Below are 23,126 nucleotides of genomic sequence, written 5' to 3' on the forward strand. Positions count from 1 at the left end.
CGCAATCGCATGTTAACGCGTTAGTTCCACACGTTTTGGCCCTTACGGCCTTCCATAGTTCACAGTGTAGTATTTCCTGTACAGTGAATGGCACATAGTGCACAATGTAGGCGAGAGGGAACGATTCAGACAAATGAGGTCTGGTTTCACCTTGTGTCACGCGAACGGAGGTAGCGCACACAGTCTGATCCGGACTTTTGGCTCCGGTCCAAAGACGAGATCACACGGAGCGATCATATGCGCGAGTCGGCATATATTAAACACTTTTAAAACTACACAGCCTCAGCATGATTATGATCACTATTTTGTTTTACTAAGAGTTTCATATTGAATCTAGGGGTTAACTATTAGACTGTGGCTGTCAAATGCGGTTTTACCGAGCTCAACGGCTCCCTCTGACCCGTGCAGATATAAACAAAACGCTATTGGCTAATTTAAAAAGGGGCGGGGCTGCTCGATATGTCCCGCCCTGTCTTCCTGTTTCAGTTGAAATTACGTCACAACATAGAATAACACTGGCTGCTTGTTTCAAGGCACTTCAGGGGACCTTTAACGGATGTTTCGTAAACAGAATAGATTCAAAAGATTCAGTTGATATGAATCAAATCAAAACCCCCAACCACTGTTCAGTCTAGCCTTGGTCCCTAGTATCTCCTCCTTTTTCATCTTTGTTTCACAAATAGCATGGGGTGTAATGAACATTTGTAGCTGCGCGAGCGTCCCGCAACAACACTACAATCTGCGTCTTCTGTGAACACCACTGTGCCAGCAAAAATATATTGTTATTACTTCATTGACATCTAGTGGCTGCCCATAGGTCTAACCGACGTTCATTCACTGAACCTCCTTCATTAATTGTTCAAGATAAAAAAGGGTCACAGTTATTATTTTACGCTATTCTAAACTTACCCCTAGTCTTTCGGCACAGTAAGACTGATGCGTTTTGTCATGCGAATCCAAATTAAGTGGGATGATGACAATCCTTTGGGCAATGCCATTCACTGACGGCTCGAGTCCTATCCAATCAGAGAGGAACTCTTTGATTGGCACTTGAATTATCCAATCGAAGCTCGTTCTCTGGAGGTATGGTGGGCTTTAACAACTGCGATTCCTTAGTGGGGCTCTGGTTTCACAGAACTGTTATGTGTGGACAGCACAGAAAACTTTTAAAAGAGTTTATTTTCGTTGTGTTACGCCATATATTGAGGAAGACTGTTCATTCAGCTTAAATGAGTAAGTTGTTTTGATTCACTTTTCTTTTCTTTTGAGTACTAAAACTACCTTTAATTTCAGCAGTTATTCTCTAAGGTCTGTCAAAACATAATATTGTGTACACACATTTATTTGGTATATAATAGGTTATCAAAATGTATATAAAATACAGTTAACATGTGAAAACCATGTGATGAATTTGGTTATTTATACAGGCTAATTAAATATGTAAGTGATTAAGTTATTCTTTGTAAGCTGATATACACTGTATACATTTGTGTGGTGTATGTAGTGGAGTTTAGATGTCAAAAGCATGTTATGAAGTTGGTAGGTTAACCAATTGTGTAAGAACACATAAATATGATGTGAAAAAAAATACTGGTGCTCTTTGGAAACATTATGTCTTTGCACTTTGTTTGTTGTCTTTTAGGTGAGAAGGATGTTAGTGCTAACCCACCACCATCTCCTGAGACTCTCAAGGAGAAAAGTGCAACCCACAAAAGTCTCAACCCTCCTTTTCCATCAACTAAATCCATTCCAGGCACTGAGATGGCGGGTCCCCCCCTCTCCAGTTCTGGCAGCCCAGACCAACCACCTAAATCCACCCCTTCTTCAAGTCAAGATACTAAATTAAAACAAACTAATGTTAAAACCTCAAACCTTCCAGCCAGATCAACAGCTGAAAAACCAGCAACACCGAAACCTGCCCCTACATCATCACATATCTCTAAAACTACTCCAACTATGCCAGCTACAACATCATCATCATTATCAAAATCAACATTATCTTCTCCCGATGATCCATCCACACCCAGCATCACCACTTCTGCTGATCCTACACAATCTACATCTCCTCCTGAAGGTTCACTGTCCTCCACCAAAATACCTGCAGTGGGTTCATCAATCCCACGTCAACGGAGCTTTTTGGCTGCAGCCCAAAAGGTGATGATGCAGGAGAAAATAAGAAAGGCTGAGGAAGAGGCCAAGGCTGAAGAATGTGGTAAGTGAAGCTTTGCATAACAAAGAAAGCTGAAGGACAATCTGCTAAAAAAGTTAAAATAGTTTTTGTATGATCCAATTTCAGATTTCTTTGTTGTATTTAACTCTTTGAAATTATTTCAAATATTTACCTTGTCAAAAATCAAACAGGCTTGTTATGTTTGATATTTTTTGATAGTACCATATTAATTGTAGTTTCTTGACATACATTCATTATGAATGACACTAAAGCAATGCATCCAAATGAGGGTAATCAGTGAGACATGACTGGGCTACTGACACATGCTAGTGTGTGCTAGCTTTATTTTCACCAAGAACATAAATCCTATTTTTATCACAAACCAATGCGCTTTATTAGGATGTCAGTGTTCAAGAAATAGATCCACCTCTCACTTGAAAATCTAAGGGGTACATTTATTTACTCATGGCCTGGTTTTGCTTTTGTGGCTTGGTTTCAGCCTATAGTGTCAGAAGGTAATGGAGACGTTAACTTTGAAGATCCCTTCAGCTGCAACCTATTTACTATATTGAGGCCATGATTAAATCAATAACACAGAATCAAGTAAACAACCCAGTTGCCAGGAATCTATAGATAAACTATGTTCAGTAAAATCATACTCAAGCTCCTGTTTCCATTCAAAACATTATTTTTTTAAAATTAAAAATAGTAATTATTGGATTGTTCTGTAACTTTATTCAGCATTAATTATGATCTAACTAGCAGGATTTACACATTTTTTTGCAAAGATGAGCATAGTTGAATTATTTAGAGGATTTGTGGACTCATTAAGACTTCAAGTTCAGTATTGGGTCACCATAGTGTTCACATAATCATAAATGAGTGACTGTTATCTCTCGTAGATGATATGGATGAAGATCTGCCTTTTGAGGAGCTCCTGGAGAAAGCTGAGACTGGAGACCCTAGAGCACAGAGTAGAGTGAGTACATGAACACACATGTGTTTGAAATAATATTAAAATTACAAATATTGTCATATTATGAAATATCCTATTCTGCAATTGGGGTCCTTTCCTTAATGACCTTTGATTGAACATGTGTGCTGTGATTTCAGAACTTAAACCATAACTGATTGTGATGGTATTGGCGCTGTGTGACGCTATTCTCCATTGATTTATATAATGAACACAAGTGTTTATAATGTAGCTATCGGATTTTAAACGATCTACAGTGTATTTTCCGATACAAATTAAATTCTGTAGTGTTTCTGTCTGCCTTAAAGTGTGTCCTTTTTGGCATGGCCATGATGAGCGTGTCTATTTTCAGCTTTCTGGAAGATGAGCCCAGTCTCAATATAACTCAATTGCCCCTACGTGTACATATTCTCACACATACTCTCACAGTCAGAGCAAATGTGTCTGCATATACAGACTCAGCCGACATATACTGTACGATGATACATTGAACGATGAGCCCTGACTATTCTTTGAGACCTCCACTTTCTCTATTCCTCCAAAATGAATCCCACATCTATCCTTTTTTTATTCAATTAGGCTCAAGTACATAAAGCATTATGGGGGTGGAGATAAGCCTAGTAGATGGGCCAAACATTTGACTGCATAGTTTACTTTCCGTTAATGATTTTGCACTAATCTGTGATTGTGTTGTTAAAGACACACTGTGAAGCACTTACCATGGTCTAATAATCAGGGTTTAGCATTCAGGCTAAGATTAGATATGGTTATATGATACTCAGTCTAGCTTTGAGCCTCTGGGATATTAGGCCAGTTATTATTGTTCATCAAAATGATGCAGGGGTTGATGGGCAATGTAGTCTAATTCTTATGTTGTGATTTAAGCAAACTACTCTAAACAAAAGAAGTTTGGTTTATTATGCAAACGATTTATGATCTTGAGGGGTTTCTATATGTCAGCTGAGAAATTAAAACATTATTGGTTAATTATTTTAATGTATATTTTTTAATGTGTCCTGTAGCTCGGTAAATACTACCTTAAACTGGCAGAAGAAACAGACACAGAGACAAATAACTGTTCAGCTGTTGAATGGTTTGTGAAGGCAGCAAAACAAGGTCGGAGGGATGCAGCCATACTACTTCAGAAATGCTGGATCCAAAAGAAAGGTGAGGGGAAGTTGAGAAAACAAGGAACATTGAGAACATGCCTTCAAGTGCAAGTTATGTCAATATAATCTGAAAAATTGTTGTTAAGGTAATTGATAAATTGTTTATAATAATCCCAAATGCATTCTTCTATACTTCTCTACTGGCAGGCATCACACCAGAGAATGCACAGGAAGTGAGAAGGCTGTCCTCAGAGAGTAAGCTTGAACAGGCAGTGAGGAGAGCAGCCATGTCGATGTATTGGAAACTCAATCCTGACAGAAAGAAGAAAGTAGCCATGTCTGAGATGCTGGAGAATGTCAGCCAGGTCAATACTATACCAGGTAATTGGCAGATTTCTTTCGTTTCAACAGCATTTTCCATCCTTGCGTACCTTAAATCTGAAACAGGTGGCATTTTTGACCAAATTTTGAATTTTGGGATGCTTATATTGTTAAACAAACACCTGATTGTGATTAAGAAATACATTTTTTAACATGTCTTGCTAGTAGTAACTTATTTTAATCCATTCTTCCTAATAGGGGAACCTGGTGTATGTGGTGTAACACCCAGCATTCATACTCAGAGGAAAATCCTGCAGACCATGGTGTCTAATGAATGTAAGTGTACATATTTGTGTGTATTTGTGTGTCACATATTTTTAAGAACAGTAAAAAATGGTTGTAAAGGAACTGAAAGGTTGGTAAACCAACCTGAGGTATCATTTTCAAAATTTTAGACAGAGATACTCATAACTCATCACAAATATGCATATTTCTCCTTCTACAGCTAGCTCTAAGTATGTGGATGTGGAAGATTTTGTGGAGATGACGAAAAAGTTCACAGAAGGCATAGCGTGCGCTCCCACACTGAGAACCTCAGGCGTAGATGCAACGGGAGAGAAGAAGACGTTAAGTAAAAGTGATGTGGCCACATTTGAAATGGTGAGGTGCTATGGAAGAAGATAGAGATAAGTGCAGATGTTTTCACATAGTAGCACATTTTCAAAACATCAATTAAAATGGGAGGTGTTTGATGAATATATAAGCTATCGTCATTTATTTGTCTATGAGAAAGGCGCTGTGCTGAAAAATGAAAATTCTCTTATCAGTTCCTCACCTTCATGTTGTACCTGTGTGACGTTCTGTCTTTTGTGGAAAACAGTTTTTGTCTATAATGAAACTCAGTGAGATCCAAAGCAAAACTGGATGCCAGTGACTTTCACTGTAAGGAAATACAAATCACTGAGACATTTTTTTAAATATATATTTTATGTTTTGTTTGGAATGACATGAGGTTGAGTAAATTATGTCAGAATTTAAATTTTGGATAAACTTTCCCCTTAATTTAAATGTCCACCAATGAGACCGTAATGTAAGTTGATAAAACCAGCTTTATACTTGCTAATACATCAAAAAATGCTGCTTTTTTCATATAGGAAAAAAATGAATTGGCCCCCGTCACTCATAAGCGTCATCGAAAGTCCAGTTGGGGAATGTCGGGTAGTGGGATGATATTGACTACCAGACGCAGTGGTGCGATGAAGAGAGCCCTGGACATAAAATCCCACTTCTTGGTGAAAAACAAATTGACAAAAATTATGTATAAAAGTGATAAAGCTATTTATCCAACTTTTGTTTGACAGTACTCTTGTAAAATGCAAATGTTGACTCATTGTCTTTCCTTACCCTATAGGGTCTGCAGTACCCTCTCCATGTGATTATTGAGATGAAGGAACTTTTAATTGACTGGGCATCTCGTGCTGGTGTCCAGTGGCTGAGCACCATCATCCCAACGCAACACGTCAATGCCCTTATCTTCTTCTTCATCATCTCCAATCTCACCATTGATCTGTTTGCCTTCGTCATCCCGCTCCTCATCTTCTACCTCTCCTTTATCTCCATGGCCATCTGCACACTGAGAGTCTTCAAGAGCAGCAAAGGATGGGAGAACTTCAGTGCCTTAACCGCCCTCCTCACACGCTTCGAGCCCAGCCTGGACGTGGAGCAAGCAGAGTCCAACTTTGGCTGGAACAACCTGGAGCAGTACCTCTACTTCATGATATCAGTGTTCTTTACGATATTCACCTTCCCAGTAGCAGATAAAGGCTGGATCCCATGCTCGGAGCTTTCCACAGTGGCCATCTTCTTCACGGCAATGAGCTACATGAGCCTGAGCCCATCTGCGGCAGCTTACGCACGAAGGGCACTCATCATCGAGGTGGCTTCATCTTTGTGTGCCATGACCAGCAGGTTGCCGAAGGAAATGGCGATGGCCAGGATGCTGGGACATATTTTCACAACCATCCCTCTAGGAGAATCACTGGTGCTGGAGCTCAGTGTACCCTGTGTGCTCTACATCTATCTTTTCTACTTGTTCTTCAGGTAAAAGATGTTTTTACTGTACCTATTTAAAGGGGTCATATGATGCGATTTTAATTTTTCCTTTCTCTTTGGAGTGTTACAAGCTCTTGGTGCATAAAGAAGATCTGTAAAGTTGCAAAGACTAAAGTTTCAAATCCAAAGAGATATTCTTTATAAAAGTTAAGAGTCAGCCACACCTACCTAAAACGGCTCGTTCTAACACGCCCCCACATATCTACGTCGCTATGTGGGAAGATTTGCATAACACTGGCCAAATGTTCACGCAAAGAAAGAAGGCATAACGTTTATTCACGCTGTAGTTTTGTTGTTTCCGCCGCCATGTCGTAAAGACGCTTTGTTTTTCGTTGTGAAAGCGAAACTACTTTGTTTGGTCTTCCAAAAGAGGACGATATCTGCTTCGTCATGCCTGGAGCTGATCCGTGCTGGTTGCTGAGGAAATACTACAACTTTGCGTTGTCGATCGCTGGATCGGCTTTCACCGTGGACAAAGCGGAGTCCAGCCCGGGGTCATCACATGTCCTTCCGGACGCTTAAAACACGTAAAAAGACAGTATAAGTCATTATAATCCATAATTATGTCCCCACTGGATGCAACGAATGCCTCATTTAGAATGGGTTTTCATGTTTTTGAATCATCGCTCCGGCCTGACAGGGCATCATCACAATATGGCAAGGGGCGTAACATTTCCGTCTCACGCTTGAGGTATTCGGCCAATCACAACGCACTGGATAGCTGGCCAATCACAGCACACCTTGCTTTTCTGACCAATGAGCTTTGTAAAAATCGATGCATTTCAGAAAGGCGGGGCATAGAGGAGAAACAATAATGTACAGTATGTGGAAAATAATGTGTTTTTTTAACCTTAAACCGCATAAACACATTTCATTACACCAAATACACAAAATACTGTTCTTTTTAGCAGCATCATATTATCCCTTTAAGGCAATGTACATCCAATCCACTGGATTGGACCAGGGTTATTTTATTATATATATATTCACAAAGAAAACTTGCAATAATAGCTGAAAATTATTAAAAATATTATATATTATATATTTTTTTATCAAATGTTACATTTCCTGTAAACAAATGCCAAAAAAATGGCCAAAAATGGTATTAGTTTAAATTTATAAATTTATATTTACATGAACAATTTTAATGTCTAATTATTCAATATTCAATATTTATGCATTTTTCACACATACATTTTTTTTCATGAAATGTCAATTTTGTTCACAAAGAAAACTTGCAATAATAGCGGAAAATTATTACAAATATTATTTATGATTACACATTTCAAACACACATTTTTTCATTAAATGTTTCGTTTTCTGTACAAAGAAAAATTAACCAAAAATTACAAAGGAAATAAATTTTCCTTTAAATAAAAAATGAAACACTTTTTCTGGAAAATAAAGACATAATGACAAAACATTGCTAATTGATTAGCAATTTTTAAATCATCCTTATGCTATCAAGGATATGACAATTAATTCTCGCAGTTTTCGATATGGCTATTCATCTATGCTTGCCAGCTAGATAATTTTACCTAGTGGAAACCAATATCACAACCAGTGTCACAGAAAACCAAGTTTGCAAGGCATAAAAATTTATTTACATCATCAAAATAAATAAAATAAAATAAGATATAGTGCTAACCCAATAGGGCAAGTAACAGTTTCCTCAAGTAAATAATCAAGTTAGTATAATATACAGTATTATTGATACTGGTGTTTGAATATCATGACCATTCCTAATCAGACCTCTTTTTAAAAAAATGTACAGTATGGCACGCATGAGGGGATTCAGAGGGACGTACTGCTTCCTGGTGCCGTACCTGGTCTGCTTCGTGTGGTGCGAGTTCTCTGTGGTCCTGCTGCGGAACTCCACCACCATTGGCCTTATCCGCACTTGTGTGGCCTACTTCCTCTTCCTGTTTGCCTTACCCGTTTTGGCTTTGGGTCTGATGGCGATGCTCCTGATTCAGATGGTTAAGTGGTTCCTGGAGTTGGAGTTGACTAAAATGCTGGTGACTCTGGCAGTGTGTGCCGTCCCTGTGATCCTGCGGCTTTGGACTCGATTCAGCCTGTCCATCCTAAATGTCTTCCGTTCCATCACCGACAGAGGTCCGGTGAAATTGATCCTCCTGTGCATCACTACGGTGATTTTACTCTGCGGCGTCTATGTCTATAATGCTGAAGGTCTGAAGGTGTATAACTCCACAATCACCTGGCAGGAATATGGTACACTGTGCGGCCCACGTGCTTGGCAGGATCGCGGGATGGCTCAAACACAGCTCTTCTGCAGCCATCTGGAGGGTCATCGTGTCACCTGGACCGGAATATTCCGTCGTATTCGTGTAGCTGAGAACGAAAACGGAGCTCAGTCTGTTATAAACTTGCTACCGGTGTTTATGGGAGACTGGTTGCGGTGTCTCTATGGTGAGGTTTATCCCAAGTGTGAACCACAAAATAATATGTCTCCAGTTGCGAATGTCACGGGAGTCGAGCCTGTCAATGCCACAATGCTGTTCCTCCAGCAGGGAGAGGAGGAGCTCTGTCGGATAAAGGCCTTTGCGAAACACCAATGCCACGTTAAACGCTTTGACAGTTACCGCTTTGAGGTGATGGTCGGCATGCCGGCGGATGGAGTCACACAAGTTGATGATCCGGCAGGTGACATCCTCCTAATGGCGAGTCACGAGTTTAAACAGGTGTTGCTGAACCTCGATCCAGGCAGCATGGTAGAGTTCAGTACAAAGCTGGAAGGGAAGTTGGGTACCAAACTACCTGCATTTGAACTGAAAGCCATACACTGTCTGGACTGCAGCTCGTCATTGGTGCCTGAGGGACGACAGGTCAAGATTGAACGGAACTGGAGGAAGACCATGCTTAAAGCCATTAAATTTGCATTTGACTTCTTCTTTGCTCCCTTTCTCTGTGCTAGGATCAGTGTGTAAAGAAGAAGTAGAAGAAAAGATGACATACAGAAATCTGAATCACAGTCAAAATGTTTGGAGTTTTTTCAATGTCAGAAGAATTTAAAAGAGCTGTCAAACTCCAAACACATTTTTCTGGAAACATAAAAAAAAAAAAAATTATTAATTATTCTGTTATGTTAGAGATCATGTGTTATTGTTGTGGCATTGGGAAAATTATGGAATATATATTTGATAATTTTTTATATATATTAGCTTGATTCTTTTCCATAGCTATTATAAAATTGTTAATTCTTTGATACTTCACCACCAGTGTAAAGTTTAGAACATGGTTTTTAAATGTTTTTTGTTATTTTTAACTCTCTTATGCTCACCTTGGCTGCTTTTGTTTGATTAAAAATACAGTAGCACAGTTATATTGTAAAATATTACTATAATTTACAATATCGAATTACTGTCACATGATCCTTCAGGTCAAATATTAATGGCTGCTGAAAAGTTAGCTTCACAGGAATAAATTATGTGTTAAATAGAAAACGGTTATTTTAAATTGTATTAATATTTCACAATATTACCGTTTTACTGTGTTTTTGATCAAATAAATGCAGTTTTGGTAAATGCTTTTTTAACAGCATAAAAACAATTATTCTACACCTTTGACTGGTAGTGTGTACGTTTCATGACAGTTCTATTATAAAATGATAAAAGTTAATGCAATCTGTCTAAAACAATTGTTCACCCAAAATTAAATTTAGTCATCATTTACAAGTGTTACAAATTAATAATTTTATTATTAAGTGTTTTTTTCAACTGCCCTCATTCCACAGATTAACCATGTTTTTTAGCAAGTTTTGCTGAAATGATAATTCTCTGCATTCATAGCGTTCTATTAAATTGCAGAACATATGCAAAAAAAGCAGCGAGATATGACACAATGGTCAAAGATTTCTAATGCACGTTTACATACAAAATTTTTTAAAAAGCAGATTTGCAAACCAGATTCGATCTAAGAACCAATGTTTCTGACCTTCAGAAATTCAGCCTGACATTTACAACTCATTTATGATTACAATCTTAATGAGCAATGGATCTTTATTCACATTATTTGTATGATTTTGTGTGTGTGTGTGTGTGTGTGTGTGTATGTGTTTGGAACACTTGTCTAGTATTTAGAGTATTTATCAAATGAAGTGTTTCTGTGAACATGAGCCTTATATATTATTTGTTAATTCAAATAACTGTTTTTTTTCTTTTTTGTCTTTTAAATAACATTTGAGTCTTTGAGTCACTGATAAACATCTGCATACATTCATACAGCCAGCTCACACTTTGTCGGACTCTGATCTCCACACAGATGTTTTCCTTAAAGGTTCTATGACAAGTGGATGTAAAACCTGTTTACATTATCTTTGGAATTAGGTTTTTATTTTTGTGAAAATGTACAAATTAATTAAAGTGCCTTTAAGATTCACAGTTATTGTCCTTCTAAGGTCTAATGCTGCATAGTATGCAGTTAGCTCACTATAAGCATATCAGGTGTGTGTGTGTGTGTGTGTGTGTGTGTGTGTGTGTTAAATACCCAGAAGCAGACAGAGAGACTGAGAAACAGCACTAAGAAAAAAAAATCTGTATAATATACAGTAAGTACAGATGTCATATTAATTTAATCACATTCCTCCATTTGCCTTTTTTATTTTTCAATATCTGTCAATAGAATATGTTTAGGCATCATATATATACACACTAGTAACACTGGATAATGAAAAACATGCGTTTTTTTGTGTGTATGCTTGCATGTATAGGCCTATTTGTGTGTGTGTGTGTGTGTGAGAGAGAGAGAGTGTGTGTGTGTGCCCTGAACAAACTTAAGCTATTATTCCCTGGTTGCATTGTGAATGTGAGTGTGTGTTTCACTGCATGTCTGAGAGGAAAGCATGAGAGAATGCATAATGGCAGAAGGCCTATCGCCATGGTAACAGGATGAAAGAGAATGAAAGTGTGCGAGAGAAAGAGAGGAACAAAGTGAAAAAACGAAGAATCATTGTCTCGGGGTACAAAAATTATGTGAATGAACTACAAATGTAAACATAAGAGTAGAGGGACTGATTGTAAGAGGCACAGCCTCAGTATATGTAGAGCAAAGAGTACTAGAAAAATGGGACAGACAAACATGTGAACACCAGAAAAGACAGAAAAGGGACAAAGTCAAAGAAATTGAGAAGCAAGCAAGCAAGCTCGCTCGTCAGTTTGAGAGCACCCCATTAACATCATAACACTTTAAAAAAGGATTCATTAAAAGAATGTTACATTCATTCAGCCTTGTTCATATAGCAAAAACAGTCACTGACCTCCGTGTCATAGTCTACACAGACACCCAACAATTCATTACCACACCTACACCAAACAAACAGTCACCCAGAAGGTGAATGGCACCTTAAACAAAAGATAACTCGCAGTGTTCTTTCTACAGTGGATAGAGAGTTACATGTACACCTGTGTGGTCATAGAAACACAGTGTGCAGAGATTCACATTTACACATGGTTTATCCACTTACTGGCTGCTACATATTGGACCGTTCCAAATTCAATACAAGATAAGCTATTTTAGATATTTTTTTTCAAAGATAAGCTATTTTGCAATAAACGCAATTTTGACACGTCCTCAACTATGTTAATGCACTTATAATGGAAGTCCAGGGAGCAAGGAATAAGCAAAATAGGGGGAATAAAAATTAATACCTTTTGAAAGTATAGCCTCAAAACATCAATATTTTAGATATTAAAATAAAACTAATAAAAAAAGGGACTGGAATTACATTAGTAATGCATAACCAAAGGTTCATTAGTCTAGACCAGTTTTGGACGAAGTACACAAATCAAGTACTTGAGTAAAAGTACAGATCCGTATAATAAAATATTACTCCAGTAAAAGTACTCAGTTTTCAATTTTACTCGAGTGAAAGTACAAAAGTACTTGATATTTTATGTACTTAAGTAAAAAGTACAGATAGATGAATGTTTATTTTGCAGTTTTATATAGGCTACTTTTATCATTAAATTTTATATTAGCATATATTTTTTATTACTACTGCTCAAAATACCTTGGATTTTCCCAAAATAACCAATAAGGAAATAATGAATATAATAAGGAAATTATAATTAGATTTTCATTATTTTTTTTCTTCTCAAACCTTGTCTGTGGTGTAAAAACACCCGTGGCCAAATGCCCCCAGAGGGCATCACTTCCCACTTTGATAATTACTGTAGTTACCATGTTCTGAACATCACATCCTTTCTTTTTCCCTTGGATGTAATCTATCTAGGTGGTTGAATAAAAATATTTGGACTTTATTTTTTAAAAATTACCTCAATTTAGCACCAGCAAGCTCGTTAGCTAGACAGTTGGCATCAGCTAACATAATTGACTTATTTTCAGCATGATTATGAATAAACATTTATATTTGTTTACTCGGCTAGTCGATCCAGATACATAGTAACTTAGGCTATGTGTGCTGACAAACAATATTTATTTATTTATTTAGTCATTTATTAGACACTTTTATCCAAAGCGACTTACAAATGAGGACAACAGAAGCAATCGATTGTAGTATTAAAACAACTAAAAACGTCAATATAAAGACAGACGTCACATAGGGCTAAATGCATAGCATTTTAGTAAAACTGCTAACGTTACAGCAGCGGGGAAGATGAACGTACATGAGTTATTTTATTTAATCTGTGTTATTTTAATGTTTTTTGACCTAAAACATAGAGACTCTGATGTTAATGTGTCTGGGGGGGGGGGCAGGGTTTATGTAAACACTGGGGTTATTGATGTCACAAGCCCGGGAAGAAGCTCGTTGTAGTCCCTACCAGCCTTTTTTTGTAGTTTTGTAGTTCTTAGTGCTAAAAAATCTCACTTTGCATTGAACTTTGAGTGTCGAACTTTGCAGACATTTTTTTATGTTCTAACAGAAACATTACACACTAACTAAAGTTTAAAAAGTTAAATCATAATCAACCACCCCTTTAAAATAAACTGATTCAATTGTTTTTTGCTCTTTTTAAAGAACCAGCATTCCTACAGTTTTTGTAAAACCTGCATATATGAGGAAGCCTAATTTTAAAAGTGTGATTCCTAGACCTGCAAAAGTAATGTTAATAAAATCTTAAAACTCTGATATACATTATGTTGAATGCACATTATTTTCTAATCATGCCAAGCTCTGAAATATTTTATTGGGTATATTAAAGATATTTTTGTGGACAATGAGAGGCTCTGAGAGTCAAAAAGGTTGGGAACCACTCATATAAGCATTTCAACAAAAATACAAGCTGCAAATTTTGCTTTTAAACCCTTCAGAATGCCCCACAGACTTCCACTGAAATACATTACACTACTTTTTTTTTTAACAAAACAAACAGAGTAAAGTGTCAAAATTAGTGTTTGTGGTAAAGCATTTACAGGAATATTCTTTAAATTAACAAACTGATTTTTCATGTCTTTCTGCACTGTTTTGTAGCCTGTGTCATTATTTTCATCTGTATTTCCAACATGGCTGTTTAAATTTCCTTTTGAGGGATCAGTAGAGTAGCTACAATCATAAATAAAAAGGCAGTGCTTCACTGTGAGAGCCCATACATCTGTAACCAGAGACTAGATCAGAGTTTGACCCTAACGCATGTCAGTTACTGTGCACAAATCGGCAGGAGGCTTTTTTGAAAGCGTGTTAGTGGTGTGATGTACCCTCGTTCTTTTTTTTTTCTTCTTACCATACAGGTGTAAATGTAACCCATCATGAGCTGGTAACCAGGTTAAGACAGTGGTCTGATGAAGTAGTGGATCAATCCTTCCGTTAGGATGCATGAGACAAGTACTGGAATTTAAAAACCTCCAAGTGCGAGATATAGTGATTGGGTCGTATAGGCATCCATGTTCTGATGTGAAGTAAAATGAGTGCTCGAATAGCAGATGCATTGTGGGATAGTTTTTGGGAAGCACATGATAGGAAGACTGCTCAGTGCACTCTTGTTACCATGACAACCGAGTAACCTGTCTCCATGGCAACCTGGCACAGAGGAGTGGAGCGGTCTCATTCCTGGTCTTCAGCCCAAATTAGCTGTCAATCAGCAGTCAGGGATTGGCCGACAACACCATCCATCACATATCAGCGCAGTCCGGGATTGGCTAACTGTGATGTCGATCGTAAATTCCACGTACCGTAGCTCATCGGCAACATTCTTGGCGGTGTAATTAACCAACAGTTATCAGATAAAGTCATTGGCTATACATAACTGCTCTCCTGGAACGGTTTAACTACAAAGTCCATCTGTTTACTTTCGGGGTCTGGCAACTACGTCCATCTCCACAGGACCAAAATTCTGTGTTTTAAAGTATAATTTTGATATATGTGCATGTTGGTTTGTGTGTGGCCCTGTGAAGAGCATAGCACAGGTTTGTCACAGGTTTTCTGCATTGACCCTGTCCTGAAAGATATAGAGGTTGTTAGTGGCTGCAATGGCGATGATATTTTCAGCCGGGTGCCAAGCCATGTGTAGAATCTTTTTAGTGAAGTCCAGACTGTCCACACCCACGTCACCCCGCCGACGCCGGCCCCCGTTGTAAATGCGGCGAGTCCGCAGCACGGCCCGCGGTTTACTGCTCTCACGCCATGCCTCGAGGGTAACACCGCGACCGGTCTCGCGATCGAACATCCGGAAAAAACTGTTATACGCTCCTGTCATGATTACACTTGGAGTGGGAACAGTGAGGTGAGAGACAGCAAAGCATGATGGGTATAAAACAGAACGGGTATGCGGAGTTAACAAGAGTTTGGACGAGGAACAAATGAGCAAATCAATAGGATAAAGACCATAATGGAAATACGAGAGAGTAGGAAAAGAGAAAAAGAGGGTATGAGTACAAACCAGGAAATAAGCCAATATTGCATCAAAATATGATTATTCAAAGCCTCAGAAATGGTTACCTGTCTGTGCTGTTCCAGACACACTCAAACTTGTCAAAGATGCAGTCGTTTTCATACAGAGAGCAGAGTTTGCTTCTTAGGTATTCATGAACCTGACACACAAGGAAATGTTCATATATATTTAAAGTCATTCTAAAATTCTATCATGTTTAATTCTAAAATGCATTGCAAAATAATTTCTGGGATGACAAGTGCTGGGGAACTACTTTGAAACTGTTGATGGTGAGAACATCAGACAAAAACATACATTTATAATAAATACAGTACAACTAAAAACAAGAATGTACTCTAATTGATATAACAGAGTTGAAGACAGAGATGAACAGCAGAATATTCCACTATAAATATAAACAAGACCGAAAATGTAGCACATCGAATCAAATCAGTCAATTGATTATTAAATCTGTCGATTTACATAAATTGTCCATTGGAATTGATTCAATTAGCATTGTTATTAATAACTAAAACTAAAAATCGTTAAATTAAATCTTGTTCATCTAAATAAAGCTAAAAACAAAATAAAATATAAATATTTTATGAAAAACTTAGAAATATTGCATTGGCAACTGACAGAATTAAAACTAAAATTACTAAAACTAAAACCGAAATAAAAGCTAAATACAAATATTAAAAATAATAAATAAAAATGACAAAAGCTCATAACAAAAATACTACAATTTAAACTTAAACTAAACTTAAAAATTAAAATATCAAAATTGTACTACTATACTATAATATAGAAATATGCTACTGTATAAAATACTAGAATAGTACATAAATAACACTAACTTTCCCACAACAGTAGAGGACCATTTAGGATTAACTTATTTACTAGAATAGAAATGTAAAAAGTGTCCTGCATGTGAAAAAAAAAATCCTCATAAACCAGAAATAGTTTAACCTAGTATATGAGCTGCAAATATCATGTGTTCATAGTGACATGTACCAAGACCTGCATGTTACACACCTGGTAGGTCTCCACTGGGCCCTTCTCCATGTTGAGGTCCCATACTTTGACAGTCAAGTAGTCTCTGGTGAGCAGATAACGTCCGCTATGGCTAAACTTAACATCAGAAACCGACGAGATGATCTCAGAGAAGAAAGATCGATTGCCTGGGTCCTCTGGCTCCTCAAAGACTGAGGTGAAGAGAAGAAACAGATTCAAAACTCACTTGAGTTCAGAGTCACTTGAAATAGTTAGGATGGTGCAGCTTTTATCAGCACGATGAGCCTCCATACCATTTAGCTCAACTTTTTAATACTTTAGCTATCAATCACCAGGTATTTTGTGTCTGTCAGAGGCTGCTGGTGAACGGTTTCAGTGGTTTTACACTTAATCACAGCAATGAGACACCTTTAAAACAGTGATCTGCTTATCTTTTAATTCAGCTATAAGTCTAAATCTCACTACATCTGCATAAATTTCCCCAGCAACTAGCACAGCTGTTCTTCTTAAGTGCTTTCAGTGTTTCCAGCTGTCTTTTTTTAACTAAGCTACTTCCAACAGGTCCTGGCTAAGTGAAGAATTTCTGAAATGAAAGATTTTAGGGGCATAAAGAAATGAATGGTTAAAGGCAATGTTTGGGAATAGTTGTATGAGATTCATCTGTCACGAGGCATTGTCTTCTTTTCTAATTATTAACTGACAAAATGAAGCATATATTTTGATTTCATATTAACTATAATAGTGAGTAATCTTAAAACGGTATATACACTACCGTTTAAAGTTTAAGTTATTTTGCAAGAAATCTCAGAAAACTCAGTAAACAGTAATATTGTGAAATATTATTACAATTAAAAATAAATTTTCTATTTTATTTTAATTATTTTATTTTAATTCAATTTTTTTCAATTTTAAAAATGTCACATGATCCTTCAGAAATAATTATAATATGCTGATTTGGTGCTCAAGAAACATTTCTTATTATTATCAATGTTCAAAACAGTTGTGCTGCTTAATATTTTTGTGCACTCGGTGATGTATTATTTTTCAAGATTCTTTTGACAAATAAAAGTTAAGCATTTATTTGAAATAGAAGAGTATATGTCTTTACTCCAACTTTTGATCAGGTTAATGCAGCCTTGCTGAATAAAAGCATTTATTTCTTTCAAAATTTTTTATAAAATCTTACTGGACCCAAACTTTTGAACGGAATGGCAAGTAATGCAGTGTATGTGCTTAAGAAGCGTATACTTACTTTTGGAGTGCTTGTCACAGAGTGCTGACTCTCTCATGTCACAGAGGCGTAGCGTGCCTTTACTGCTGCTGTATACAAACAGGTGGCAGTGCTGTGGGTGGAACTCTGCAGCTGTTATCACCTCCGTCAGGTCCTCCATATTGGCTGGCTTAATGTCCACAATGTCTGAGAGGGGAAGGGGTCAAGGAAAGCTTCTGATTTACAGCTCTGAAAGCTGCTCTTCTCTGTTTGAGATTCCTAATTCTTTCATGAACTCTCATGAAGATTTTCAGTGAATAATGGCTTAAATTTTGGTCTGTTTGGTCATAAAAGAGTCATATTGACCACTTTTATGATATTTTTGTTTTGGTGCTTTAGTTCCCTTTTTAAGAAACAGATCACATAAGATCTACAACTGCAAGGACATTCTGACAGTGGTGGCTTATAAACAGTGTATCATCAGCAGATACATCCGATTGGTGTACATCTCTACAGTTGCATGATTATTATTCTGAGCACTCATTCACTCACTCACTCACTCAATCTCACACACACACACACACATAACTGTACATGTTCATCCACACACATCACATGCAAGCACAAGCACACAACCTACAATTTTCCCGAAGGCAGCTATTATGTGTTTTAGAGGAGACTGTTTCCTTGGTGAATTATTTAAATGTTTCCATAGATATTTTATTTCTAGGTCAGAGCCCTGCTCAAAAGAAGAGGAACTATGCAATCTGGAACACAAAACCCTCTGCCTTCAGTCCAGTCACAGGAATGCAAAGAAATGAAAGCAATCCAGTTCAGGAACAGAACAATTTTTATACAATATTCACTCAACTGATGCAACGTTTTGGTTTTATATATAAGCCAGTTTAAAGTGTCATAATGACTGGCTGCATTTTGTTTTATCTTTTCTTTTTTCTGTGAGTGAATAGACAGGAGGATTGGCATGAAGGATACTGAAGCTTCGATCGGTGATATCCAGGTGCCACATGTTGATCCTGAGATCATCAGCAGACAGATATGTCTCGCCATCGCTATTGACTGAGATGGAGTTGACGTGGTAGGTGTGGCCGTTGGCAAAGATTCTCCTCGGCCGTACCTCAACCATCAGGTCAGTGGGCTTCAGGACCGGCACCTTGAAAGAAATGGATTTAGCGTCAGAAGTCTTCTTTTATTATAGATTATTTACTCAGTATAAGGGTAACACTATATAACCTACATAACATAGCAACTAATAAATCTTTAACAAACATTATATTGTAGAATTGTATATATTCAATTTATTCATTCATTTAATTTCTATCTGTTTGAATGTATAAAAACTAGTGATTTTTTTAGGTTGCATAATGTAATGTAATGCTAAATGTCATTCATTATGTGTTAATGTACAGTCAGATGGTCATTATCAAAGGGAGATCAAGACCCGGTCACAACTCATGTCACCCTAAAGGAATTCAATTTTGCGAAAATTGACCGGCTGACTGTAAATTATCCAGCTTCTTACATGACTACTTACCAAATAAATAAAAAACTGGACTTCAAATATTGATTTGAGTTATTATTATCATCATGTGAGAAGAAAAAGCCCACAGAGTAATATGAGAAACTAGCACAGATACTGTACATAGGAAACAGATACTGTACGCAGATTGATAATGTCAGTTGTCAATTATAAATTTAGTGGTCATTATACAAAAAATGTTTAATCAAAGAATGCATTGATTGAGCAATTAGAAATGGATTCCTGAGAGCTGTGTATAATAAGTTATTATAGAGTGTGACAAAAATCAGTGACTACAACAAATGCTAAATCAAACCAGTCCATCCTTCTGCTCCTGATTGAATATGTCAGCTGTGAAAATACCCGTAATGAGGTCACGGTGGAGATGTCCTTTATTCGCCCTTCTTCGTCCTTCAGATTGTAGCCCTCTGGCCGCTTGTCTCTCTCGCTGACCTTCCATAGCTTTATCGTTTTATCTGTTGGAACATACCTGAGAAATGATCAGCCATTCATTTTTATAACAGAGACTTTCTATACCAAAACATATTTATTTGCCATTTTCTAATGCAAGTGGCCTTGAAAGGCATTGTTCATGCTTATACTTTTAATAATGTCTTATGATTCAAAGGTACTTACAGATGATAGAAACGTGCAATGTAATTTAACCCAACTATTTCAGTCTGATATCTGATACAGAATAATCACAGTGCCTTTTAATATTAGGCCTTAAATTATATCTTATAATGATTGGGTTATTTTCTAATTAGGAGGATTACATGGACAAATATGAGGCTAGATTAACTCCTAATGGACAGGAAGTGGTGTGATTACCGTTGGTAGAGAGGAGAAAGTGGGCAGCGTTTTGCTGTGGCAGCCAGCGGATCTTATTGATCTTCTCCTCAATCTCCAAACTTTTCAGATAGTCGAAGTCCGGTTCGTGACTCTGGAACGTACTGTAGACATTATACTCACCCGATTCTCCCAGCTCCTCAGATTCATCTTTAGACTGCAGTAAGAAAGAAGACCCAAATACAATGTATACATGCTTATGCACATATATAATAGTAACATTTCATGCTTAAGTGTATTTCTGAATTATAATTTTACTTTCATAAAAATGGCTTCTAACATTCTAACAAACAGTTTGGTTTATGCAGCATACATAACAATAATGGTATTCCATTTTTAAGTTAAAATGTGACCCTGGACCACAAAACCAGTCATAAGGGTTAATTTCTTTAAATGCTTAATAAATAAGCTTTCCATTGATGTATGGTTTGTTAGGATAGCACACTATTTGGCTGAGATACAACTATTTGAAAATCTGGAATCAAAATATTGAGAAAATTGCCTTTAAAGTTGTCCAAATGAGATTCTTAGCAATGCATATTACTAATCAAAAATTAAGTTTTGATATATTTACAGTAGGAAATTTACAAAATATCTTCATGGAACATGATCTTAATGATTTTTGGCATAAAAGAAAAATTGATCATTTTGACCCATACAATGTATTGCTGGCTATTGCTACAAATATACCCGTGCAACTTATGGCTGCTTTTGTGCTCCAGGGTCACAAATCTGTTATTGGTAGTCAATTTAGACTTATTATTGCTAGTATTGCTTGTTTTAAATTTAAAAGAGCAAATAAACAGTGGATCTCTTCACTGTCTGACCTTTAAGTAAGTTTCAGTGTGAGTTATTTAAAAAAACAGTGTGTTTTGTTCAGTATCTAGTTTAAAATATGGGTTAATACATTGAAAAGGCACTGATTCAATGCTCTGAGAAGACATTACAGTGATCTGTGAACTACACTGCTCTATATCAAAGTCAATATCTGATACTATGTCTTTAAGAAGTATTTTAAACCTGATCTATTTAAATTCTGTCATAAGGCTCTTTGGGCAATGGAAATTAAAATCAACTCATACATATTCAGCGCCCTATGCTACAGAGCTACAAAATGCATGTTAAAGGTGTATGTAATATTTTTGGCAGCACAGCATTTTTTAACCATTATGACCTTTGCTCTTTACCTCCCCCAGAGTCAAACTGTTCACCATCTAATTCACTCCAATACTTAAAATAAACACTGCTTTATTCCCCAATTATCAATCCCCCACTACAGTGCTTTGCTCACAGTCTGACCTACCTCTGTCTCTCTCTGGAAGATGACCACTCGCCCCCCCTTATCCCCTGTGGCCAGCAGATCCCCCGTCTGGTTAAACTCCACTGTAGAAATGACATCAGCTACAAAGAAATAAAGAAGATAGCGTTAAAATTATTAGCAGAAAAATAAATAAATAAATGAATCATATCATATATACATTATTCGGTATATATTATGTACACAATACATTATTATTAATAATAATGAAACAATAATGTATATATATAATTATTTTTATTATTATTATTCAATATTTGTACTATATATGCATTATTATTACTATTCTTATTATCTTTGAAAAATAATAAAAAAAATATTTGTAATTGTTTTTCTACAATTTTACTTTCTATTATAGAAAATGTATTTTTTACATTTTGTGAACAACTGCAGGTGGCAGGTCCCAGCCAAAAAATATTTTACGGTATAAATTACCTAAAGTAATAGAAGTTCATGGGCATATGCTAGCACAGCACAACTGTGGTTTTGTCTACGCAAACACTTTTACTCAAGAGCTTCGTCTGGGCATATGTCTTCACATTGTACAGCCTAATAGTTGATAAACAGCATGACACGCTCCTGCTTCTGCTAGTACAATGACGATGCCACTAAATAAAACAGCCTGGCTTGCTCCTGATGAAGCATTCTGCTCTTTAACGTGATTACAGTAAGGCCTGCAAAAGACACAAACGACTGCTAGACAATTTTAGGAATAATATGCAATTGCTTGGATGAAAAATTCAAAATACATGCTACATGATTTTATTCCCATGCATGTTTGCTCATGCTTTATTCTGGCTTTATTCAGTCTCACTAATGCATGCTGTAACCCAATAACAGGTGTGTGGTGGGACCAGGTGACCAAAGTCTGATGAGTCAGCTGAATTAAAAGACTTTACAGCACAGCAGCTGAGATCAAGGATATATTCAGGACTTCAGAGAGGTGAACAGGATCAAATTATGGTTGAGTATGTGTGTGTGTGTGTGTGCAATGGGAAGGGGATGTGCTTCTTCTATGCGATGAGGGAGGATCATGCAGGTGTGTGCACATACCTTCTGTGACATAGTCTCGGAGGAAGCTGTGATTGATTTTGGGGCTCTCGCCGTCCTCACCCATCGGAAGCGGCGGAGTGCGTAAGCGCGCCCGACCGGAGCAGAGCCGTCCAATCCGTGCTGTCCCACCCCCCCGGTGCTTTGCCCATGCTGCTGCGGCCTAGCAGAGTAGCCTGCCGCACGGCATCCTGGGATACGGTCCGGCTTTGTCAGGAGGAAAACGAGTGGTGAGCGACGAGGATGCCACAGGGAAAAGGGAGGAAAAAATGGGATGAATAAACCACAGTTCAGTCAGCTGGAGAAAAGCACCTTGTCATATGCACACATGCTCAGAGCACACGTCCGGACACTCAGCCAACACTGCCTGGCAACAAGAAATGCAGAGGGAAGAAAAGAGGATGTAGGTGTGTGAGTGATCCGTAGATTCTTTCGTTGGTCCTTTTCCAGGCGCTTTCTGGGTGCGGTAGTCCTTGAAGGAAAGCAGAGGATAGCGGAGAGAGAGACAGGTTGCCTTTCACGGGAGGGATGAGGAGGAAGAGGAGAGGCCTTCACGGTGTGTCCTCTCCCTTCTGCTGCAGTGTGACGGAGTGCGTACCACTGCTGCTGAGCATCTG

General features: G+C 37.4%; 2 protein-coding genes across 2 annotated transcripts; one reads left to right on the plus strand and one right to left on the minus strand.

Moving 5' to 3' along the window:
• The first annotated feature begins 1,132 nt into the window (after positions 1-1,132).
• Positions 1,133-9,734, plus strand: LOC107565338 (wolframin-like). Its single transcript, XM_016250560.1, has 10 exons — positions 1,133-1,233; positions 1,643-2,212; positions 3,073-3,149; positions 4,166-4,310; positions 4,460-4,633; positions 4,832-4,909; positions 5,079-5,233; positions 5,728-5,865; positions 5,985-6,673; positions 8,460-9,734. The coding sequence occupies exons 1-10, from the start codon at positions 1,230-1,232 to the stop codon at positions 9,631-9,633; spliced, it is 3,204 nt and encodes a 1,067-aa protein (XP_016106046.1). The 5' UTR covers positions 1,133-1,229; the 3' UTR covers positions 9,634-9,734.
• A 3,906-nt stretch (positions 9,735-13,640) lies between these two features.
• On the minus strand, positions 13,641-23,098 carry LOC107563918 (serine/threonine-protein phosphatase 2A 55 kDa regulatory subunit B gamma isoform-like). Its single transcript, XM_016248904.1, has 9 exons — positions 22,513-23,098; positions 21,445-21,542; positions 20,124-20,298; positions 19,656-19,768; positions 18,749-18,926; positions 17,798-17,962; positions 16,567-16,736; positions 15,600-15,691; positions 13,641-15,364 (listed from the first exon to the last, which is right to left on the minus strand). Exons 1-9 carry the CDS (start codon positions 22,574-22,576, stop codon positions 15,073-15,075), a joined length of 1,347 nt encoding a protein of 448 aa, XP_016104390.1. The 5' UTR covers positions 22,577-23,098; the 3' UTR covers positions 13,641-15,072.
• Between the last annotated feature and the right edge of the window lie 28 nt (positions 23,099-23,126).

This window comes from Sinocyclocheilus grahami, unplaced genomic scaffold (assembly GCF_001515645.1).
Source record: "Sinocyclocheilus grahami isolate Dianchi unplaced genomic scaffold, SAMN03320097.WGS_v1.1 scaffold25.1, whole genome shotgun sequence".
NCBI classification, from domain to species: Eukaryota; Metazoa; Chordata; class Actinopteri; order Cypriniformes; family Cyprinidae; genus Sinocyclocheilus; species Sinocyclocheilus grahami.